Raw genomic sequence first — 22,451 nt, 5'->3', positions numbered from 1 at the left:
GAAAATTAGTCTGGGCAGGGAAGTGTATAAGTGCCCGGTATTGAGGTGGTTAAACACACTAGCAACTGTCGATTGTCAGACGGAAGCGATCTGGCAATTGTACAGCCGATGGATCAGTTCCACATACCCTTTCAACAGTGCCAGGACAGGATCATCTAGAGTCCAGGGTGAACATGCCAAACTGGACCCCCCCCCCAGTTTGTATATAGAGATAGATAGATAGATATAAAATCTGCTTTGAAGTAAAATAATTAACAAGTGTATATGCTAACATCTCACCAAAGCCCTCCAAAAAATATTTTAAAAATTGTAAAAAATGAAAAAGTGTATAAAAATAACTACTGACACCCCCTCCACCCAAAAAGCATTGTGAAAAAAAAATTAAGAAACAAATTAAATTGTAAAAAAATCCATTATTAAAAATAAAAATAAAACTACTGATACCATCCACTGGCACATACCACCCACCCAGAAGCACTGTGGAAAAATATTAAAAGGGTGATTTAAAAAATATTTTGCTGTGGCGGGGAGGGGTTGTGGGCGCAAAGTGCCACCTTCCTAAAATTAGTTTTTGCAGGTTGGGATGTCTGCATCCTAGTATACATCTTCTGCCCCCACTTCAAATTCACCCTTCCAACACAAACCCCCCCAAATCCCGCCTCCTAGCACAAATCTTCTTTCCCCCAACACAAGTCCCCTTAGATCAACACTCTTAGAACAACGCACCCCCTCTTAGAACAATACTTACCCCCTGCAGCCCTCTCAATTCCCGCTTCCTACACAAATCTCCTTCTTGTGGCACCCCGCCACCTCACATGATAGCACAGTGCCCAGGGCAACTTCCCTCCTGCCCACCCCTTGTACTGGCCCTGCCTGGCAATAGTGCCCCCCCTTCCTCCCACCCAGGCTCCGTGCTCCTATCAGTGGACCCAGGACCAGCATGGCAGGTGCCACCAAGAAGAGGAGGGGAGATTAGAGAACATGCGTTCACTGCTCTCTTCTTCCTACTAAGAACCCGGAAGTGACATGTAACGCATTTTACTTCCTTTTTCCGATGTCACTTTCTCTAGCTGGTCTGGCCTGGGGAAGAAGCTAATGGAAATAAAGGAAGGAAGCAATGGAAGGGGAGCAAGTGCTGCTGCTAGGGCAAAAGTAAAGGTTCATATTAATGTTACAAGTCTTTATAACTTCATTAATAAGATTTCTAATAATAAACCTAAAATCAATTCTATAAATTCTCACTAGTAAGGTCACAGCCAAAAAGTTCCATCCTCAGGCCCGCCCTACTTCCAGTGTGCACGGGGTGGATCCTTATGAAACGAGCGATGATAGGAGGATTAAAAGAGTTCTCTCGAATACTAGAGGGGTCGACATTTCCAAAAAATACCTGCAGATAAAACAAATCAATGCATTAATTATTATTATTTGTATATTAAATAAATAAATAATAATAAATAACCCTAACCCCAACTCCTAATCCTAATGCTAACCTAAACTGAACTCAAACCCCTTACCCTAATGAGAAAACATTATAATAAATGAATAATAATAAAAGAATAAAAGCTAACGAATAAGCTAAAAAAACAAAGCTGAAATACCTAGCAACAAATGATGCAACAGATAATAGTTTTCTCTATTGGCTAATAAAAACAAAACATTATTAAAATTATAATAATAGTCATTTTTTTGTGTTAGGGTTAAGGAGTTTAGTTATTTATTATTATTTTATTTTTAATGGGTAAGGGTTAAAGTTAAGGGTTAATTATTTATTGTTACTTAGTATTAATTTATTCAATTTATTTCTTTTTTTTAATGATTTTTATTTAAACAGGGAATGCGCGCGATCGTGCGCGCGCATCCCTGTTTCTTCGGTGGCGGCGTGTCACGGAGACACCGCTCGCCACCGAAGGGGGTGAACAGCCATTCGTTATGGCTGTGTACCACGTAATCGGCCGTGATGAAGCCACGGCCGATCACAGATGGTCACACCCCGAACGTGCACGGCGCATGAGCGCGATCGCGAGCGTACTGCGCGTGCACGTCGGTGGCGGCGTGTTCCCCGGGAACACTGCTCGTCACCGACGCTGGTAAACAGCCATTGGCCGGCTGTTTACCCACGCGATCGGCTGTGATCCTTTCACAGCCGATCACTAAAATGTAAACAAACCGCGGTAACGGGATGTTACCGGGTTCTCCTCCTCACACACCGATCGTGTGTGAGGAGGAGGTTGCGGTAACATCTCGTTACCGCCTAGTGTACACCAATCACACTGATTGCCCCCCCCCAATAAAGAGGACCTGTCACCACCCCTCATAGTACCTGTCAATCACAGTCCATCAGAGTACCTGTCACAGTCCATCAGAGTATTTGAGTACCTGTCCCAGCCCATCAGAGTACCAGAGTACCTGTCCCAGCCCATCAGAGTACCCGAGTACCTGTCCCAGCCCATCAGAGTACCCGAGTACCTGTCACAGCCCATCAGAGTACCTGTCACAGCCCATCAGAGTACCCGAGTACCTGTCCCAGCCCATCAGAGTACCCGAGTACCTGTCCCAGCCCATCAGAGTACCCGAGTACCTGTCCCAGCCCATCTGAGTACCCGAGTACCTGTCACAGTTCATCTGAGTACCCGAGTACCTGTCCCAGCCCATCAGAGTACCTGAGTACCTGTCACGGCACATCAGAGTACCCGAGTACCTGTCACGGCACATCAGAGTACCCGAGTACCTGTCACGGCACATCAGAGTACCCGAGTACCTGTCACGGCACATCAGAGTACCCGAGTACCTGTCATGGCACATCAGGGTACCCGAGTACCCGTCACGGCCCATCAGGGTACCCGAGTACCCGTCACGGCCCATCAGGGTACCCGAGTACCTGTCACGGCCCATCAGGGTACCCGAGTACCTGTCACGGCCCATCAGGGTACCCGAGTACCTGTCACAGTCCATTAGAGTACCGAGTACCTGTCACAGTCCATTAGAGTACCGAGTACCTGTCACAGTCCATTAGAGTACCGAGTACCTGTCACAGTCCATCAGGGTACCCGAGTACCTGTCACAGCCCATCTGAGTACCCGAGTACCTGTCACAGTCCATCAGGGTACCCGAGTACTTGTCACAGTCCATTAGAGTACCGAGTACCTGTCACAGTCCATTAGAGTACCGAGTACCTGTCACAGTCCATTAGAGTACCGAGTACCTGTCACAGTCCATCAGGGTACCCGAGTACCTGTCACAGTCCATTAGAGTACCGAGTACCTGTCACCAGGCCATCAGAGTACCCAAGTACCTATCTCCAGCCCATCAGAGTACCCGAGTACCTATTTGCAGCCCATGTCTCATGTCACAGTCCATTAGAGTACCGAGTACCTGTCACAGTCCATTAGAGTACCGAGTACCTGTCACAGTCCATTAGAGTACCGAGTACCTGTCACAGTCCATCAGGGTACCCGAGTACCTGTCACAGTCCATTAGAGTACCGAGTACCTGTCACCAGGCCATCAGAGTACCCGAGTACCTATCTCCAGCCCATCAGAGTACCCGAGTACCTATTTGCAGCCCATGTCTCATAGAATATACGTTGGGGTGTTTGCTTTCCAAAATGGGGTAATTTTGTGGGTAATTTCACTGTCCTGGTGGTCCAGGACCTTCAAAAGTGTGATGGGTAGGAATGAAATGAGATGTGTCATTTATGCTCCTAGAACGCCTGAACAAACTACTTCAATGTTCAGCCTCTCTATGTGGCCAGGCTGTGTAAAAGTCCTACACATGTGGTATCGCCATACTCGGGAGGAGTAGCAGAATGTATTTTGGGGTGTAATTTTTGCTATATACATGCTATGTGTTAGAAATATCTTATAAATTTACAAATTTGTGTAAAAAAAAAATGCGTTTTAATTTTTTTCCACATATTCCAAAAACTTCTGGAAAAAAATGAACCGTTCAAAAGACTCATTATGCCTCACAGATTATACGTTGGGGTGTTTGCTTTCCAAAATGGGGTAATTTTATGGGAAATTCCATTGTCCTGGTACTCCGGGGCCTTTAAAAGTGTAATAGGTGGTTGAGAAATGAGATGCGTAATTTTTACTCGTAGAACGTCTGAAGGTACTACATCAATGTTAGTGCTCTGTATGTGGCCAGGCTGTGTAAAAGTCTCACACACGTGGTATCGCCGTACTCGGGAAGAGTAGCAGAATGTATTTTGGGGTGTCATTTGTTGTATGCATATGCTGTGTGTGAGAAATAACCTGATAATATGACAATTTAGTTAAAAAAAAAATAATAAATCTTCATTTTGCAAAGAATTGTGGGAAAAAATGACAACTTAAAAAAACTCACCATGCTACTTACTTAATACCTTGGGATGTCTACTTTGTAAAAAGGGGTCATTTGGGAGGTATTTGTACTTTCCTGACTTGTTAGTGTCTCAAGAAATGAGGTACACCTGATGTACTGAAGGCCTGATCAGAAGTGATCAATTTTCAGTGATTGGCACCATAGTTTGTAGACTCTATAACTTTCACAAAGACCAAATAATATATACTAATGTGGGTTATTTTTACCAAATATATGTAGCAGTATAAATTTTGGCCAAAATTTATGAAGATAAATTACTAATTAGCAAAAATTTATGACAGAAACGAAGAAAAGGGCATTTTTTTCACAAAATTTACGTTTTATTTTATTTATAGCACAAAAAATAAAAAACCCACTAGTGATTAAATACCACTAAAAGAAAGCTCTATTTGTGTGGAAAAAAGGACGCAAGTTTCATATGGATACAGTGTTGGATGACTCAGTAATTGTCATTCAAACTGTGAGAGCGCTGAAAGCTGAAAATTGGTCTGGTCAGGAAGGGGGTGTAACTGCACTGTATTGAGGTGGTTAAGGACCGCCGTATTGCCATTGTATGTCATTACAATGGCACAGGCAGGCACAAGCACATACATGTACGTGCCTGCCTTCCAGCGGGTGGGGGGTCCGATCGGACCCCCTCCCACTGGATACGGCGGTCCGGTTCGCTTCAGGAGCGATCCGTGATGAGGGGATGGCCGTTGGTTTCTGGCCACCCCCTCTGGATCGCTCCTGGCCAATGAGAAGCTTCCTCCCACTGTGTATTGTTTACACAGGAAGGAGGAAGTGATGTCATTCTCCTCGGGGCGGTCTTTTTGACCGGACTACGAGGAGAAGACTAAAAGTAAGTGTGCACCAACACTACACTGACATGTAGGTACACACAGGCACACAAACCCCCCCCCCCCCGATCCCCCCCCCCCCGATCGCCCCCCGATCCCCCCCCCAGTCACAGTGTCACTGATTGCATTGATCATTTCTTTACTGATCGCTGCATTCAGTGTCAGTTGTAACAGTAAAAACTGTCAGGGCAGTTAGTGTTAGGTCCAGGGTAGCCCCCTATCACCCCCCCAATAAAGATTTAACCCCCTGATTGCCCCTGGAGTTAACCCTTTCACCCCCTTTTGCCAGTGTCACTAAGCGATCATTTTTCTGATCGCTGCATTAGTGTCGCTACTGTCGCTAGGTAGCTAGTTATTTTTTTAGATTCACCACCAGGTTTTTATATCGCTAGGTACCCCGATATACTACCCAATAATGGTTTTAACCCCCTGATTGCCCCTAGTTAACCCTTTCACCCCCTTTTGCCAGTGTCACTAAGCGATCATTTTTCTGATCGCTGCATTAGTGTCGCTACTGTCACTAGGTAGCTAGTTATTTTTTTAGGTTCACCGCCAGGTTTTTATTTCGCTAGGTACCCCGATATACTACCCAATAATGGTTTTAACCCCCTGATTGCCCCTAGTTAACCCTTTCACCCCCTTTTGCCAGTGTCACTAAGCGATCATTTTTCTGATCGCTGCATTAAGTGTCGCTAATGTCGCTAGGTAGCTAGTTATTTTTTAGGTTCACCGCCTGGTTTTTATAGCGCTAGGTACCCCGATATACTACCCAATAATGGTTTTAACCCCCTGATTGCCCCTAGTTAACCCTTTCACCCCCTTTTTCCAGTGTCACTAAGCGATCATTTTTCTGATCGCTGCATTAGTGTCGCTAGGTAGCTAGTTTTTTTTTTAGGTTCACCGCCTGGTTTTTATAGCGCTAGGTACCCCGATATACTACCCAATAATGGTTTTAACCCCCTGATTGCCCCTAGTTAACCCTTTCACCCCCTTTTGCCAGTGTCACTAAGCAATCGTTTTTCTGATCGCTGCATTAGTGTCACTAGTGTTGTTAGGCCGCGTACACACGCGCGGACTGTTCGCCCAACCTTGTCCGCTGAACAGTGTTTGGGCGGACAGTCCGCTCGTGTGTGGGGCTTCAGCGGACAGTTTCAGCGGACAGTTGGCCGAACAAGGTCTTACGGAAATTCCGAAAAACTGTCCGCTGAAACAAGGTTTCAGCGGACTGTTCGCTCGTGTGTAGGCTTGTTCGGCCAACTAAGTCTCGCGCATGCTCAGAAAGGATTTCCACGTCGGAAGGTTGCATTGCAGTGTATAGGACGTCGTATTTTTCGTCCCGTCGTACGTGCCGTTCACGTCATCGCGCACGGTTTCAGCAAACTGTTCGTCCGTCGTGTGTGGCCATGTCCGTCCATGCTAAGTTTGAGCGGACTGTTCGCTCAAACTGTTGGACGGACAAAGTTGGGCCAACAGTCCGCGCGTGTGTACGCGGCCTTAGGTAGCTAGTTATTTTTTTAGGTTCACCGCCAGGTTTTTATAGCGTTAGGTACCCCCATATACTACCCAATAATGGTTTTAACCCCCTGATTGCCCCTAGTTAACCCTTTCACCAGCGATCACAGTATAAGTGTCACTGGTGACGCTGGTTAGCCAGTTAGTTATTTAGGTTCCCCGTCAGGTTTTTATATAGCGCCAGGGACCCCCATATACTACCTAATAAAAATTTGAACCCCCTGATTGCCCCTAGTTAACCCTTTCACCACTGATCACCGTATAAGTGTTACGGGTGACTCTGGTTAGTTTGCTTTTTATAGCATCAGGGCACCCACCATTTATTACCCAATAAAGGTTTAACCCCCTGATCACCCGGCGGGTGATATCAATTAGGTTTTAGGGTCAGGGTCTGCGTCGCCCCAGGCAGCGCTAGGTTAGTGCCAGTACCGCTAACACCCACACGCAAAGCATAAACCTCCCGTAGTGGTATAGAATCTGAACAGATCAATATCTGATCTGATCAGATCTATACTAGCGTCCCCAGCAGTTTAGGGTTCCAAAAAAACGCATTGTTAGCGGGATCAGCCCAGATACCTGCTAGCACCTGCGTTTTGCCCCTCTGCCCAGCCCACCCAAGTGCAGTATCGATCGATCACTGTCACTTACAAAACACTAAACACATAACTGCAGCGATCGCAGAGTCAGGCCTGATCCCTGCGATCGCTAACAGTTTTTTTGGGGTAGCATTTTATATTTAAATCCGGAAGGCAGTGCTTGGTTTTCGGGGTCCCGTACGTGGCTAGGCTCCCAAAAAGTCCCCCACATGTGGTATACCCATACTCGGGAGAAGCAGCAGAATTTATTTTGGGGTGTAATTTGACTTATGCCCATAGCATGTGTGACCAATATATCATTTAGTGACAACTTTGTGCAAAAAAAAAAAGTTTGTAATATTCCCGCAACTTGTGGCAAAATATAAAATATTCCATGGACTCAACATGCCTCTCAGTAAATAGCTTGGGGTGTCTACTTTCCAAAATGGGGTCATTTTGGGGGGTTTTGTGCTATTTTGGCATTTTATGGCCTTCGAAACTGTGATAGGTAGTGAGGAGTGAAATCAAAAATTTGCACCCTTAGAAATCCTGAAGGTGGTGATTGGTTTTTGGGGTGCCGTGCGCGACTAGACTCCCAAAAAGTCCCACACATGTGGTATCCCCATACTCGGGAGAAGTAGCGAAATATATTTTGGGGTGCAATTCCACGTATAACCATGGCATGTGTGAGCAATATATCATTTAGTGACAACTTTTTGTAAAAAAAAAATAATTTTTTATTTTTTGTCATTATTCAATCCCTTGGGACAAAAAAAAAATATTCAATGGTCTCAACATGGCCCTCAACAAATAGCTTGGGGTGTCTACTTTCCAAAATGGGGTCAATTGGGGGGGTTTTGTGCCATCTTGGCATTTTATGGCCTTCAAAACTGTGATAGGTAGTGATAGGTAGTGAGGAGTAAAATAAAAAATGTATGCCCTTAGAAATCCTGAAGGCGGTGCTTGGATTTCGGGGTCCCGTACGCGGCTAGGCTCCCAAAAAGTCCCCCACATGTGGTATCCCTGTACTCAGGAGAAGCAGCAGAATGTATTTTGGGGTGTAATTTCACATATGCCCGTAGCATGTGTGAGCAATATATCATTTAGTGACAACTTTGTGCAAAAAAAAAAAGTTTGTAATATTCCCGCAACTTGTGACAAAATATAAAATATTCCATGGACTCAACATGCCTCTCAGTAAATAGCTTGGGGTGTCTACTTTCCAAAATGGGGTCATTTTGGGGGGTTTTGTGCTATTTTGGCATTTTATGGCCCTCGAAACTGTGATAGGTAGTGAGGAGTGAAATCAAAAATTTGCACCCTTAGAAATCCTGAAGGTGGTGATTGGTTTTCGGGGTGCCGTGCGCGACTAGACTCCCAAAAAGTCCCACACATGTGGTATCCCCATACTCGGGAGAAGTAGCGGAATATATTTTGGGGTGCAATTCCACATATAACCATGGCATGTGTGAGCAATATATCATTTAGTGACAACTTTTTGTAAAACATTTTTTTTTGTCATTATTCAATCCCTTAGGACAAAAAAAAAAAATTTAATGGGCTCAACATACCCATCAGCAATTTCCTTGGGGTGTCTACTTTCCAAAATGGGGTCATTTGGGGGGGTTTGTACTGCCCTGCCATTTTAGCACCTCAAGAAATGAGATAGGCAGTCATAAATTAAAAGCTGTGTAAATTCCAGAAAATGTACTATAGTTTGTAGACGCTATAACTTTTGCGCAAACCAAAAAATATACGCTTATTGACATTTTTATTACTAAAGACATGTGGCTGAATAAATTTTGCCCTCAATGTATGACTAAAATTTAGTTTATTCGATTTTTCTTATAACAAAAAGTAGAAAATATATTTTTTTCTCGAAATTTTCGGTCTTTTTCCATTTATGTCACAAAAAATAAAAATCGCAGAGGCAATCAAATACCATGAAAAGAAAGCTCTATTTGTGGGAAGAAAAGGACGCAAATTTCGTTTGGGTGCAATATTGCATGACCGCGCAATTACCAGTTAAAGCAGCGCAGTGCGAAATTGGAAAAAGACCTCTGGTCCTTAAAGTGGTTGTATACTCAATTTTTTTACTTTTACCTACAGGAAAGCCTATAATAAGGCTTACCTGTAGGTAAAAAAACCATTCCCCTCGGTATGCGCCGCTGACTGCAGCGGCGCATGCGCACAAGGGGATTCTCGGCCTGAAAATCTGGCAGTGGCCGGCCGGCCGGAATGAAATCTCCCGCGCGCATGCGATATCGCGGCTCCGGCCACTCACAGCGCCAGAGCCGTGATACCCGGAAGAAACGCAGAGGGAGCATGTCAGCTCCCTCGGCGTGGATCGGGCCAGATGTCGGGGCCTCGTTCTAAGGTAAGTAGAATACTTACTTGCATACTAGCTCATTATGCCTTTTGCTTTGCAGGTGTTAAAAAAAAATAAAAAAATTGCGGTTTTACTACCGCTTTAAGGTGTTTATTGGTCCGGGGCTGAAGTGGTTAGGAGAAAAACCGCACAAGGAGCAGACAGCTGAATTAAGCAGGCTGGTCTGGGCAGAGATGAAGCTGGATGAGAGTTACAGAGCTCTCCGGTGGCATGTATCCCAAGTATATCCCTGAATAGCGGACGACAGCCAACGGAAGGCTTAAGCTACGGCGGCCTGGGACTGTTGTATGTGAAGCTGACAGGGGACTCTAACTTTGGGAGTGATTTGGAGTGGCGGTTGAATGAAATCATGGATTACAGAAAAGAGATACTGAACGTCTTGGAAGTGCAGTGGGCACTGGAAGATTGTGAGTTTCTGGCCGATCAGGAATGGGAGCTGGAGATCGCCTACAGACGGCTGCTAGACTCTGCTCAGTGCCAGGGCTGGGCTCCCTTTGCCTGGGACTATAAGGAAATACCAGTGGACAACTCTGAAATCCTGGCTGAAGAGTCGGCAATGTGGCAAAGTAACAGTGTGCTTTGCCAACCTGCCCCCGCAGCTATGGTCGAGGAAGTCAAAGCTCTGCTAACCTCTGCTCAGCACCGATAGCATCTTCTGGGTTCCACGGACAGGAGATGGTGAAACTCTATCCCCAGACACCAGTTGCAGAGACAGGGGATTTGATAGACTTTTCTGCTGAGGAAGAAGAACCGGATGAGCCTCCAGCAGAAGAGCTGGTATTAGAGCCAAACTTTACTGTGTTCTGCCAAGCACCAACAGCAGTATCTCTGGAATTACAAGGAACTTCCCCAGCTGAAGCGCTGGTCACTGGACAGAGGGTCCAATGCCTCTGCCCCATGTCTGTGGCAGTTCCGGAGGTTCAGGATGACAAGGTGGTGGTCACTTCCCAGCAGCAGATCAGGATACAGGGGGAGAAGGGAGAGGATGTGTTCGTCGTTGCCTCCCCAGTGCTACCAACCTCTGCCCAGCACCGGCAACTGTGGAGTTACAAGAGACTCCTCCAGCTGAAGTGCTGGCCACCGGATAGAGGGTCCAAGACTTCTGCCCCACACTTGCAGTAGTTCTAGGGGCCCATGGTGATAAGATGACGGTCACTCCCCAACTGTTAGCCAGAGTGGATGATGTGGGGCCCTCAGCTGAGGTGCTAACAGGGCAGAATGCTACTGGCCCCTACACACAACTGCAGCTTGAGCTGATATTGGGGTATGGAACTTTGGTCTCCACTGACATAACGCCAGAAAATGGTGCGGCACTGAGACTGGAGGATGTCAGCCTTGCTTTGCAAGAACTGGGGGATTTTCAGATACCAAAAGTGGATTGGACTTCAGTCCCCACTTGTATACCCCAGGGATGTTGGACGGTCGGCCCAGATCCCCAACAGCATTACGGAGTGAGCCCAGTCACCCCGTCTTCTCTCCAGCATCTGAAAGAACTCCAGCGAGAAGGGCCAGTCCAGGCCTCTCCCCAGCGGTGGGCGTGTTCTCCGAGAGAGGCAGAGGTTGGCTTGGAAAGTAATGCTCTGTTTGGGACACTTTATCTGGTGTACTGTGTGGATACCGGCATTGGGGGACTGGAACTTCTGACTAAATTCAGAGTCAACCCGTCTGGGGTCTCCTCCTGTGTTAGTCTCCTGCCGAAAGGGGAGAAATGTGACAGAGCTAGCTGGGACCGAGGCTCTTGGAGGGGACTGAATGCGAGCCTCTTGCCTTGTGATTAGGAATGAGCTTCGAGTTTGAGTCAAACTCATGTTCGACTCGAACATTGCCTGTTCAGCGAACAGTGAACAATTTGGGCTGTTTGCGGCAAATTTGAAAAGCCGGAACACCCTGTACAAGTCTATGGGAGAAATCTAAAGTGCTAATTTTAAAGGCTAATATGCAAGTTACTGTCCTAAAAAGTGTTTGAGGGACCTGGGTCCTGCCCCAAGGGACATGGATCAATGCAAAAAAAAAGTTTTAAAAATGGCCGTTTTTCAGGAGCAGTGATTTTAATAATGATTAAAGTGAAACAATAAAAGTGTAATATTCCTTTAAATTTCGTACCTGGGGGGTGTCTATAGTATGCCTGTGAAGGGGCGCATGTTTCCCGTGCTTAGAACTGTCCCTGCACAAAGTGTCATTTCGCAAGGAAAAAAAGTCTTTTAAAATCACTTTCCATTGTCGGCTCCCGTAATACAGAGAACACTCAATGAGTGTTCTCTGTATTAGCCGATAATTCATTCATTGATAAAAAATAAAAAAATAAAAAACGTGGGGGTTCCCCTAAATTCAATTACCAGGCCCTTCAGATTTGGTATGGATATTAAGGGGAACCCCGCATCAAATTAAAAAAAAATTTGATGTGGGGGTCCCCCTAAAAATCCATACCAGACCCTTTTTTCCGAGCACGCAACCTGGCAGGCCGCAGGAAAAGAGGGGGGGACAAGAGAGCGCCACCCCCTCCTGAACCGTACCAGGCCACATGCCCTCAAAATTGGGAGGATGCTTTGGGGGTCTGTGACCCCTCAAACCACCATGTCCCCATGTTGATGGGGACAAGGGCCTCATCCCCACAACCCTGGCCAGTTTCTGCGTTACATCAGAGGGGGGCGGGGTCACTCATACGTCACTAGGGAGCCCCATGGCTTCCCTCACTAGCGTCAGAGGGGGCGGGGTCAGGTGATGGGTGGCCCCGCCCTCCTAATATAAGAAACGTCAGCGCTGGGATCCCTGCAGTGGAGACAGAAGACGGATGCATGTATGGACAGCGCTGGACTGAAAATCACCCGTCGCTGGATCAGATCAGCCATCGCTGGACCCCGGAGAGATGATCATCCGTCGCTGGATAGCAAGAGTGGATTGGCACCGCTGGAATCTTTTTTTTATTTTGAATAAAGGAATTTTTCAAAAGTGTGTTATTTAACCATTTTTACATTTTCTTTGTGAAATGGTAGGGGTACTTTTGTACCCCCTTACCATTTCAAACAGGTGGGGGGTGGGATCTGGGGGACCCCTTGTTAAAGCGGGGTTTCAGATTCTGATAAGCCCCCCGCCTGCAGACCCCCACAACCACCGGCCAGGGTTGTGGGGATGAGGCCCTTGTCCCCATCAACATGGGGACATGGTGCTTTGAGGGGTCACAGACCCCCAAAGCATCCTTCCAATGTTGAGGGCATGTGGCCTGGTATGGTTCAGGAGGGGGGGCGCTCTCTCGCCCCCCCCCCCTCTTTTCCTGCGGCCTGCCAGGTTGCATGCTCGGATAAAGGGTCTGGTATGGATTTTTAGGGGGACCCCCACGTCAATTTTCTTTTAAAATTTTTTAAAAAATTAAAATAAAAATTTTAAAAAAAATTTGATGCGGTGTTCCCCTTAATATCCATACCAGACCTGAAGGGTCTGATATGGATATTAGGGGGACACCCACATAATTTTTTTTTAATTTGACACGGGGTTCCCCTTAATATCCATACCAGACCTGAAGGGCCTGGTAATTGAATTTAGGGGAACCCCCACGCTTTATTTTTATTTTTTTATCAATGAATGAATTGTCGGCTAATACAGAGCACACTCATTGAGTGTTCTCTGTATTACGGGAGCCGTCAATGGAAAGTGATTTTAAAGGACTTTTTTTCCTTGCGAAATGACACTTTGTGCAGGGACAGTTCTAAGCACGGGAAACATGCGCCCCTTCACAGGCATACTATAGACACCCCCCAGGTACGAAATTTAAAGGAATATTACACTTTTATTGTTTCACTTTAATCATTATTTAAATCACTGCTCCTGAAAAAACGGCCATTTTAAAACTTTTTTTTTGCATTGATCCATGTCCCCTGGGGCAGGACCCAGGTCCCCAAACACTTTTTAGGACAGTAACTTGCATGTTAGCCTTTAAAATTAGCACTTTAGATTGTGAACGTTCGAGTCCCATAGACTTTAATAGGGTTCTAAAGTTCACACGAAGTTTAGGTCCGTTCGCAGATTCTGGTGCGAACCGAACAGGGGTGTTCGGCTCACTTGTGATTATGGGCATTTGGGGGAACGGTGCTCTTTGTGAGCTGTATGCCTGGGGACCCCTGAGGTGGTGTTACTTGGATTCAGATCCATGTCCCCCCCCCCCCCCCCCAAGACACACAGACTCTGGATATGTATTTGCCATATTAGCAATAGACTTAATCACACTGTTGGGACACAAACTGTTAGATGCTAACGTCATCAACTCCAGCCACCTGTCTGTGATGTAAATGAGTCTAGTCTGGCTTGACACAGATTAAACAAAGACAGGTGGGACTTTATATGAGACCATGGCCATCCAGCACCCAGGTCTCCATCCCTATTTGCATTCAGTATAAAAAAGGGGGACAATTAAGGACAGGGGGCATTGGGACTTTATTTGAAACACACTTACTCAGGTAGGATGAGACATTGAAAGTAATAAAGAAAAATATTGTATAATAACAGCAATGGGCATAATGCAATAATTAGTATATATTTAATAAAATTGCAGAGATATGATACAGAATAAATAAACATGATTAAACATAAATAAACATAATTAATGCATCATATTGTAATATAATTAATAACAGCAAGATGCACAAACATAATTAATATGAGTATTATAATAGAATTCATAATATAGTCACCTATGTACAACGTGATTATAGTTAGTATCAAAATTACACCCACAGTAACAGACATAGTAAATATATTTTAATAATTCAATAATGCAATGGCTCAGCCAAATAAAACCCATGGTAACTGTGACAAAACTTCCATTATTTAAGCTCTACACATTTCGTGGAATAATATCCACTCATCAGGAGCAGCTATCTGGGAATATCTAAAATGAAAAATAAATAAATAATAATATTAAATTAATACAGGAAGAGAGGGATCAAAAAACTATGGTCCTACCCCTCTTACCTGTGGGTATAAATAAAATTATCTATCAACCATATAACTTATAGATATACTTGAAGGTAAGGACCGGGGGGTGAAGAAACCATCCCACCGGGAGCTGAGGCAGCGACCAGGCGGTAGCAGGGCGGAGTCAGCCAGAAAACGTGAAGTGAAATTACGTGAAGGATCCCCCTTGCATTACTGGGATGATCAGTATGAAGTCAAGGGGTGTAACTAAAGAAATAAGATTGTGTATGGTGAGCAGAGTAAGTATATATACACACCCTAACAAAAAAATGAGTTACTAAAAATTAAGTGTGAGAAGAATGGGACAAATTAAGAACACCCTGAAAAGGGATGAACACAAAATAAGGGGATGATAATAAATATTTATTATTTATTTATTTTTCATTTTAGATATTCCCAGATTGCTGCTCCTGATGAATGGATATTATTCCACGAAAAGCGTAGAGATTAAATAATGGATGTTTTGTCAGTTACCATGTCTCTTACCATGGGTTTTATTGGGCTGAGCCATTGAATTATTAAAATATATTTACTGTGCGTGTTACTGTGGGTGTAATTTAGATACTAACTATAATCATGTTGTACATAGCTGACTATATTATGAATTCTATTATAATACTCGTATTAATTCTGTTTGTGCATCTTGCTGTTATTAATTATATTACAATATGACGCATTAATTATGTTTATGTTTAATCATGTTTATTTATTCTGTATCATATCTCTGCCATTTTATTAAATATATACTAATTATTGCATTATGCCCATTGTTGTTATTATACAATATTTTTCTTTATTACTTTCAATGTCTTATCCTACCTGAGTAAGTGTGTTTCATATAAAGTCCCAATGCCCCCCTGTCCTTAATTTTCCCCCTTTTTCTATACTGAATGGCTTCACACAGATTCTAAAGAGTATTTCACCTATTGTTTTTTGTTGTTTGTGCTAATTGACCTGCGATTGAATTGTCAGTGAGCTAGGAGCCAAAATATCTTATCCCTCAGTCAACTAGTCTGAGTGTTGATTTAGATTAGGTTAGGTTTTAGTCTTCTACTGTATTATAAATACTTGGCATTTTGGTTCTAATAAATCAGTCCATGTTAGCACTAAGCACGTCTCATCTTGTTTTGTGCTTGTGAGCGGTTGGAATATCTGATATCTATATTCAGACTTAGGAAGCGGTATACTGACGGAAGCACTCAATCGAAGTGTGGGATCAGTTCCGTCACCAGGATCAACAGATATCATTTAGCAAATCAATAATCAAAAGGAAGCTAATTATATTTGCATTAAAGTAATACTAAAAGTTAAAATATAAAAAAAAAGGATCAACAGATACCATTTAGCAAATCAGTGCTACTAAATGTAAAAATAATAAAAATGTAATTAAATTATAAAATTAAAAATAAAAAAGCAGAAAAAACAAACAAACAAGAATTTTTTCAAGGCAGTAGTTATCTCAGGATCCTATAGGCACACAAAAACTGGTGCCTTATGCCCGCCTATAAACAGGTTACCACCCAAGCAATGCCCTGCTCTTCTGCAATTTTTTTTCTCAAATAATCAACATTATATGTGGACCATTTATATCAAATTCACTGAGTGAATGTCTCAGCCATCACAAAAAATCACTGTGATGTGTCTAATATGTTTTTTTTTTCCCAAGACCATCAGCCCAATCTAGTGACCGTGACCATCAGCTCCATCTAGTGACCATAACGCTGTATTTTCCTGATTGCGGTATTCCGAAAAATAAAGCCACTAGATGGGCGTCACAGTGGTGTAGTGGTTAGGACTCTCGCCTAGCAGTAAAAAGCGTCACTGGTTCAAATCCCAACCATGACACTACCTGCCTGGAGTTTGCATGTTCTCCCTTTGCCTGCGTGGGTTTCCTCCGGGGATACTCCGGTTTCCTCCCACACTCCAAAGACATGCAGGTAGGTTAATTAGCTTCTGTCTAAAATTGGTCCTAGTATACTAATGGGGATCTTGGATTGTGGGCTCCTTGAGGGTAGGGTCCAATGTGAGTGTGCAATGTAAAGGGATAGGGACAATTGTAGACACTCACTCAGGTTGAACTGGATGGACTGGTGTCTTTATTCAACCTTACTAACTATGTAACTATGTAACTATGGTGCTGCTGAACAAAGAAAATATACATATTAGACACATTACAGGGGTTATTCATGACGGCTGTGCTAATGCTCAAGGCATGTGTGTGAGCAGGCTCTTGAAAGTCAAGACAGCAGAAAGTCAAGACAGCAGCATTGTGTTACTGGGATAGAAATATATATACATGAGAAGGACAGAAATAGGCAAGGGGGAAAGATAATACTGGGAGTATTTTATAGGCCCCCTAACCTGAGGGAGAGACAGATCTCCTATCACAAATTGGATTAGCAGCAAGGATGGGAAGTGTTATCATGGGGGATTTTAACTATCCAGACATAGACTGGGCAGAGGGAACCACGCATTCGTCTAAGGCTTGCAGGACAATTTCATGGTTCAGATGGTAGACACACCAACTAGAAATAAAGTGTTAGTGGATCTACTGATTACCAACAATACAAACCTGATCACTGATCTGGAAATACGGGGCAATTTAGGAAACAGCGATCACAGGTCAATTGGCTTCAGTATAATTTAACACAAATAGGAAACATAAGGGGAATACAAAGACACTGAATTTCAAAAGAGGCAACTTCCCTAAACTACGAACCTTACTAGAAGGCATAAATTGGGATAAAATCTTAGGAACAAAGAACACGGAGGAGAGATGGGTTTGCTTTAAGAGCATATTAAATAAGGACATTATCCAGTGCATCCCATTGGGTAATAAATTGAAAAGTCCTGGATGGCTTATCTCCAATGTAAAAATGCATATAAAAGTAAAGGAGAAGGGGTGGGTAGTGGGGGTCCACTAGGGTTCTGTGCTGGGACCAATCCTGTTTAATTTGTTCATAAACGACCGGGAGGATGGGATAAACAGTTCAATCTCTGTATTTGAGGACAATACTAAGCTAAGCAGGGCAATAACTTCTCCGCAGGATGTGGAAACCTTGAAAAAAATCTGAACAAATTAATGAGATGGGCAACTACATGGCTAATGAGGTTCAATGTAGAAAAATTTTAAATAATGTATTTGGGTGGCAAAAATGTGAATGCAATCTATACACTGGTGGGGAAAACCTCTGGGGGGGATCTAGGATGGAAAAGGACCTGGGGGTCCTAGTAAATGATAGGCTCAGCAATGGCATGCGATGTCAAGCTGCTGCTAACAAAGCAAACAGAATATTGGCATGCATTAAAAAGGGGATCAACTCCAGAGATAAAATGATAATTCTCCTGCTCTACAAGACTCTGGTCCGGCCTCACCTGGAGTATGCTGTCCAGTTCTGGGCCCCAGTCCTAAGGAAGGATGTACTGGAAATGGAGCGAGTACAGAGAAGGGCAACAAAGCTAATAAAGTGTGACGGAATTGATCCCACACTCCGATTGAGTGCTTCCGTCATATACCACTTCCTCCCAGCCTGCATGTAGATATCAGATATTCAAACCACTCACAAGCACAAAACAAGACGAGATTGCTTAGTGCTAACATTGACTAATTTATTAGAACCAATTAGCACAAACAACAAACAAGAATAGATGAAATACTCTTTAGAATCTGTGTCAAGCCAGACAAGACTCATTTACATTATACAAGATACAGACAGCTGGCTGGAGGTGATGATATTAGCATCTAAGAGTTTGTGTCCCAATAGTGTGATTCAGTCTATTGCAATCGCAAGGCAAGAGGCTCGCATTCAGTGCCCTCCAAGAGCCTTTGTCCCATCTAGGTCTGTCACATTTCTCCCCTTTCGGCAGGAGAATAACACAGGAGGAGACCCCAGACGGGTTGACTCCGAAGTTAGTCAGGGGTTCCAGTCCTCTAATGCTGGTATTCACACAGTACCCCAGATAAAGTGTCCCAAACAGAGCATTACTTACCCAGCCAACCTCTGCCTCTCTCGGAGAACACGCCCACCGCTGGGGAGAGGCCTGGACTGGCCCTTCTCCCTGGAGTCCTTTCAGATGCTGGAGAGAAGACAGGGTGACTGGGCTCACTCCGTAATGCTGTTGGGGATCTGGGCCGACCGCCCAGCATCCCTGGATGAAGTCCCATCCAATTTTGGTAGGTGAAAATCCCCCAGTTCTTGCAAAGCAAGGCTGACATCCTCCTGTCTCAGTGCCGCACCATTTTCTGGTGTTGTGTCAGTGGAGACCAAAGTTCCCTACCCTGATATTAGCTCAAGCTGCAGTTGTGTGTAGGGGCCAGTAGCATTCTGCCCTGGTAGCAGCTCAGCTGAGGGCCCCACATCCTCCACTCTGGCTAACAGTTGGGGAGTGACCATCATCTTCTCACCATGGGCCCCTAGAACTACTGCAGGTGTGGGGCAGAGGTCTTGGACCCTCTGTCCAGTGGCCAGCGCTTCAGCTGGAGGAGTCTCTTGTAACTCCACAGTTGCCGGTGCTGGGCAGAGGTTGGTAGCACTCTGACCTGTTGCCAGCACTTCTGCTGGGGACTCCACATCCACCGCTCCGGTTAACTGTTGTGGCAGGAGGCTGGCTTCCTCCACTCCCAAATGGTGTAACTGCCATGGGGAAGGTGAGCCGGCTGATTCCTTTTCCGTTCCCTCATCTGGCTGCTGGGATGACATTTCCCTATCACTGTCTTCCAGGTGCACGGATCTTTGCTGGAGAGGAAAGACTGCTTCCTCCACCCTGGCCAACTGTTGGGGAGGGACTACGAACACATCCTCTCCCTTTTCCCCCTGTATCCTGGTCTGCTGCTGGGAACTGACCACCACCTTGTTATCCTGAACCTCCGGAACTGCCACAGACGTGGGGCAGAGGCCTTGGACCCTCTGTCCGGTGACCAGCGCTTCAGCTGGGGAAGTTCCTTGTAATTCCAGGGATACTGCTGTTGGTGCTTGGCAGAGCACAGTAAAGTTTGGCCCTAATACCAGCTCTTCTGCTGGAGGCTCATCCGGTTCTTCTTCCTCAGCAGAAAAGTCTATCAAATCCCCTGTGTATGCAACTGGTGTCTGGGGATAGAGTTTCACCATCTCCTGTTCGTGGAACCCAGAAGATGCTATCGGCGCTGAGCAGAGGTTAGTAGAGCTTTGCCCTGTTGTCAGCACTTCAGCTTTGGGGATGGCAATCTCCAGATTTTCCACTGCCAGTTCTCCGGCATGCTGCTGGACAGGCACATTCATCCATCCAAGATCATCCCATGCAGAAACAGGATCATCAAGGTCAGTCAGCACTTGCTGCATCTGCCATAAGACCTCCGCGTCCATAGCTGCGGGGGCAGATTGGCAAAGCACACTGTTACTCTGCCACATTCCCGACTCTTCAGCCAGGATTTAAGAGTTTTCCACTGGTATTTCCTGATAGTCCCAGGCAAAGGGAGCCCAGCCCTGGCACTGAGCAGATTCTAGCAGCCATCTGTAGGCGATATCCAGCTCCCATTCCTGATCGGCCAGAAACTCCAAATCTTCCAGTGCCCAGTGCACTTCCAAGACGTTCAGTATCTCTTTTCTGTAATCCATGATTTCATTCAACCGCCACTCCAAATCACTCCCAAAGTTAGAGTCCCCTGTCAGCTTCACATACAACAGTCCCAGGCCGCCGTAGCTTAAGCCTTCCATTGGGCTGTCATCCACTATACAGGGATATGCTTGGGATACATGCCACCGGAGGGCTCTGTAACTCTCATCCAGCTTCATCTCTGCCCAGACCAGCCTGCTTAATTCAGCTGTCTGCTCCTTGTGCGTTTTTTCTCCTAAAAACAGCACCCGCAATCCATACTGCGACCGGTACCTTTCCTGGTTGGAGGGGAGAACTTTTCCCTGGTGGCGCTGCTCACGGACTAGCGCTTCCTTCCAGAGTCTGCAGCGAATAGAATCAAACCATCCCAGCAGGGCCTGCTCTGATACTGGTCCTCTGTGCTGTAGCTGCATCTCTCACAACCTCCTTCTGAATTCCTTTTCCATGGCGGCTGGTATCTGTACCTCTCCTCCTGCTGTCCGAACCTTGGATCCATGTGGAGGTTTGGATGTTCCAGACTGCAGGAAGTATCCCATTGCTTGCCAACAATGTGACGGAACCGATCCCACACTTCGATTGAGTGCTTCCGTCATATACCACTTCCTCCCAGCCTGAATGTAGATATCAGATATTCCAACCGCTCACAAGCACAAAACAAGACGAGACTTGCTTAGTGCTAACATGGACTCATTTATTAGAACCAAAATGCCAAGTATTTATAATACAGTAGAAGACTAAAACCTAACCGAATTAGCATGAGCTAATTATCTAAATCAACACTCAGACTAGTTGACTGAAGGATAAGACTTTTCGGCTCCTAGCTCACTAACAATTCAATCGCAGGTTAATTAGCACAAACAACAAACAACAATAGGTGAAATACTCTTTAGAATCTGGGTCAAGCCAGACAAGACCCTTTTACATTATACAAGATACAGACATCTAAGAGTATGTGTCCCAATAGTGTGATTCAGTCTATTGCTAACATGGCATTTATATATCCAGAGTCTGTGCGTCTTGGGGGGGGGGGCACGGACCTGAATCCAAGTAACACCACCTCAGGGGTCCCCAGGCATACAGCTCACAAAGAGCACCGTTCCCCCAAATGTGAGTGCCCATAATTGCAAGGCAAGAGGCTCGCATTCAGTCCCCTCCAAGAGCCTCGGTCCCAGCTAGGTCTGTCACATAAAGAATCTGGAGGATATTAGTTATGAGGAAAGGTTGCGAGCACTGAACTTATTCTCTCTGGAGAAGAGACGCTTGAGAGGGGATATGATTTCAATGTACAAATACCGTACTGGTGACTAGGGATGAGCCGAACACCCCCCCGGTTCGGTTCGCACCAGAACTTTTGAACGGACCCCAAATTCGTACGAACTTTAGAACCCCATTGAAGTCTATGGGACTCGAACGTTCGAAATTAAAAGTGCTAATTTTAACAGCTAATATGCAAGATGCTGTCCTAAAAAGGGTTTGGGGACCTGGCTCCTGCCCCAGGGGACATGGGTCTATGCCTAAAATGTTTTTAAAAATGGCCGTTTTGGTTTGAGCACTGATTTTAATGACGATTAAAGTGAAAAAAAAAGTTAAATATTCCTTTAAATGTCGTGCCTGGGGGTGTCTGTAGTATGCCTGTGAAGTGCCACGTGTTTCCTGTGTTTAGAACAGTCCCTGCACAAAATGACATTAAACGGAAATAACATCATTTAAAACTGCTTGCGGTTACTGCAATATGGTTGAAAATCATTGAGAAAAATGGCATGGGTAGCCCTCCCTGCCCATTACCAGCCCCCTTGGGTCTTGTACACATATTAAGGGGAACCCCGTACCCATATTAAAAAAAGGAAATGTGTGTGGCCCCCAGGCCCAATATACTCAGAACAGCAGTATACAGGCAGTGCAAATAAGACAGGGACTGTGTAGGTTTGTTGTGTTAAGTTGAATCTGTTTGTAATTTTCAACTGGTACATTTTTAAAGTGTAGCTCCAGTCAAAAAAAACTATTTTTAAGCTTTTTGGAAAACATAGGGAAGGGTTATCACCCCTGTATAATTTGTTTTGCCGTCTGTCTTTTTTCATCTCACTTGCTGTTGTCTCCTTCCGTTTGCAAGTTGGAGATGTTTGTAAGTTGGATGTTTGAAAGTAGGGGCCTGCCCTATATGCTCTGCAGAAATGGCAGAACAAGGTGTTGGTTTTGCCACAACATTGTAAGCCC

The 22,451-nt window shown here is 44.9% G+C and overlaps 1 protein-coding gene across 1 annotated transcript in view; it reads right to left on the bottom strand.

Annotated features, from left to right (window-relative positions):
• F8 (coagulation factor VIII) overlaps window positions 1–22,451 on the bottom strand; it is a 278,437-nt gene that overhangs the window by 92,585 nt on the left and 163,401 nt on the right. The window contains exon 23 of the mRNA XM_077465186.1: window positions 1,243–1,387. Within this exon, the coding sequence (XP_077321312.1) occupies window positions 1,243–1,387 (145 nt within the window). The remainder of the gene's footprint in view (window positions 1–1,242; window positions 1,388–22,451) is intronic.

Source organism: Lithobates pipiens, unplaced genomic scaffold (genome assembly GCF_037356315.1).
Source record: "Lithobates pipiens isolate NorthernLeopardFrog02 unplaced genomic scaffold, aLitPip1_a1.2 Scaffold_1, whole genome shotgun sequence".
Lineage (NCBI taxonomy): Eukaryota > Metazoa > Chordata > Amphibia > Anura > Ranidae > Lithobates > Lithobates pipiens.
The sequence above is the reverse complement of the archived record's forward strand: the minus strand, read 5'-3'. Positions and strand labels throughout refer to the sequence as shown.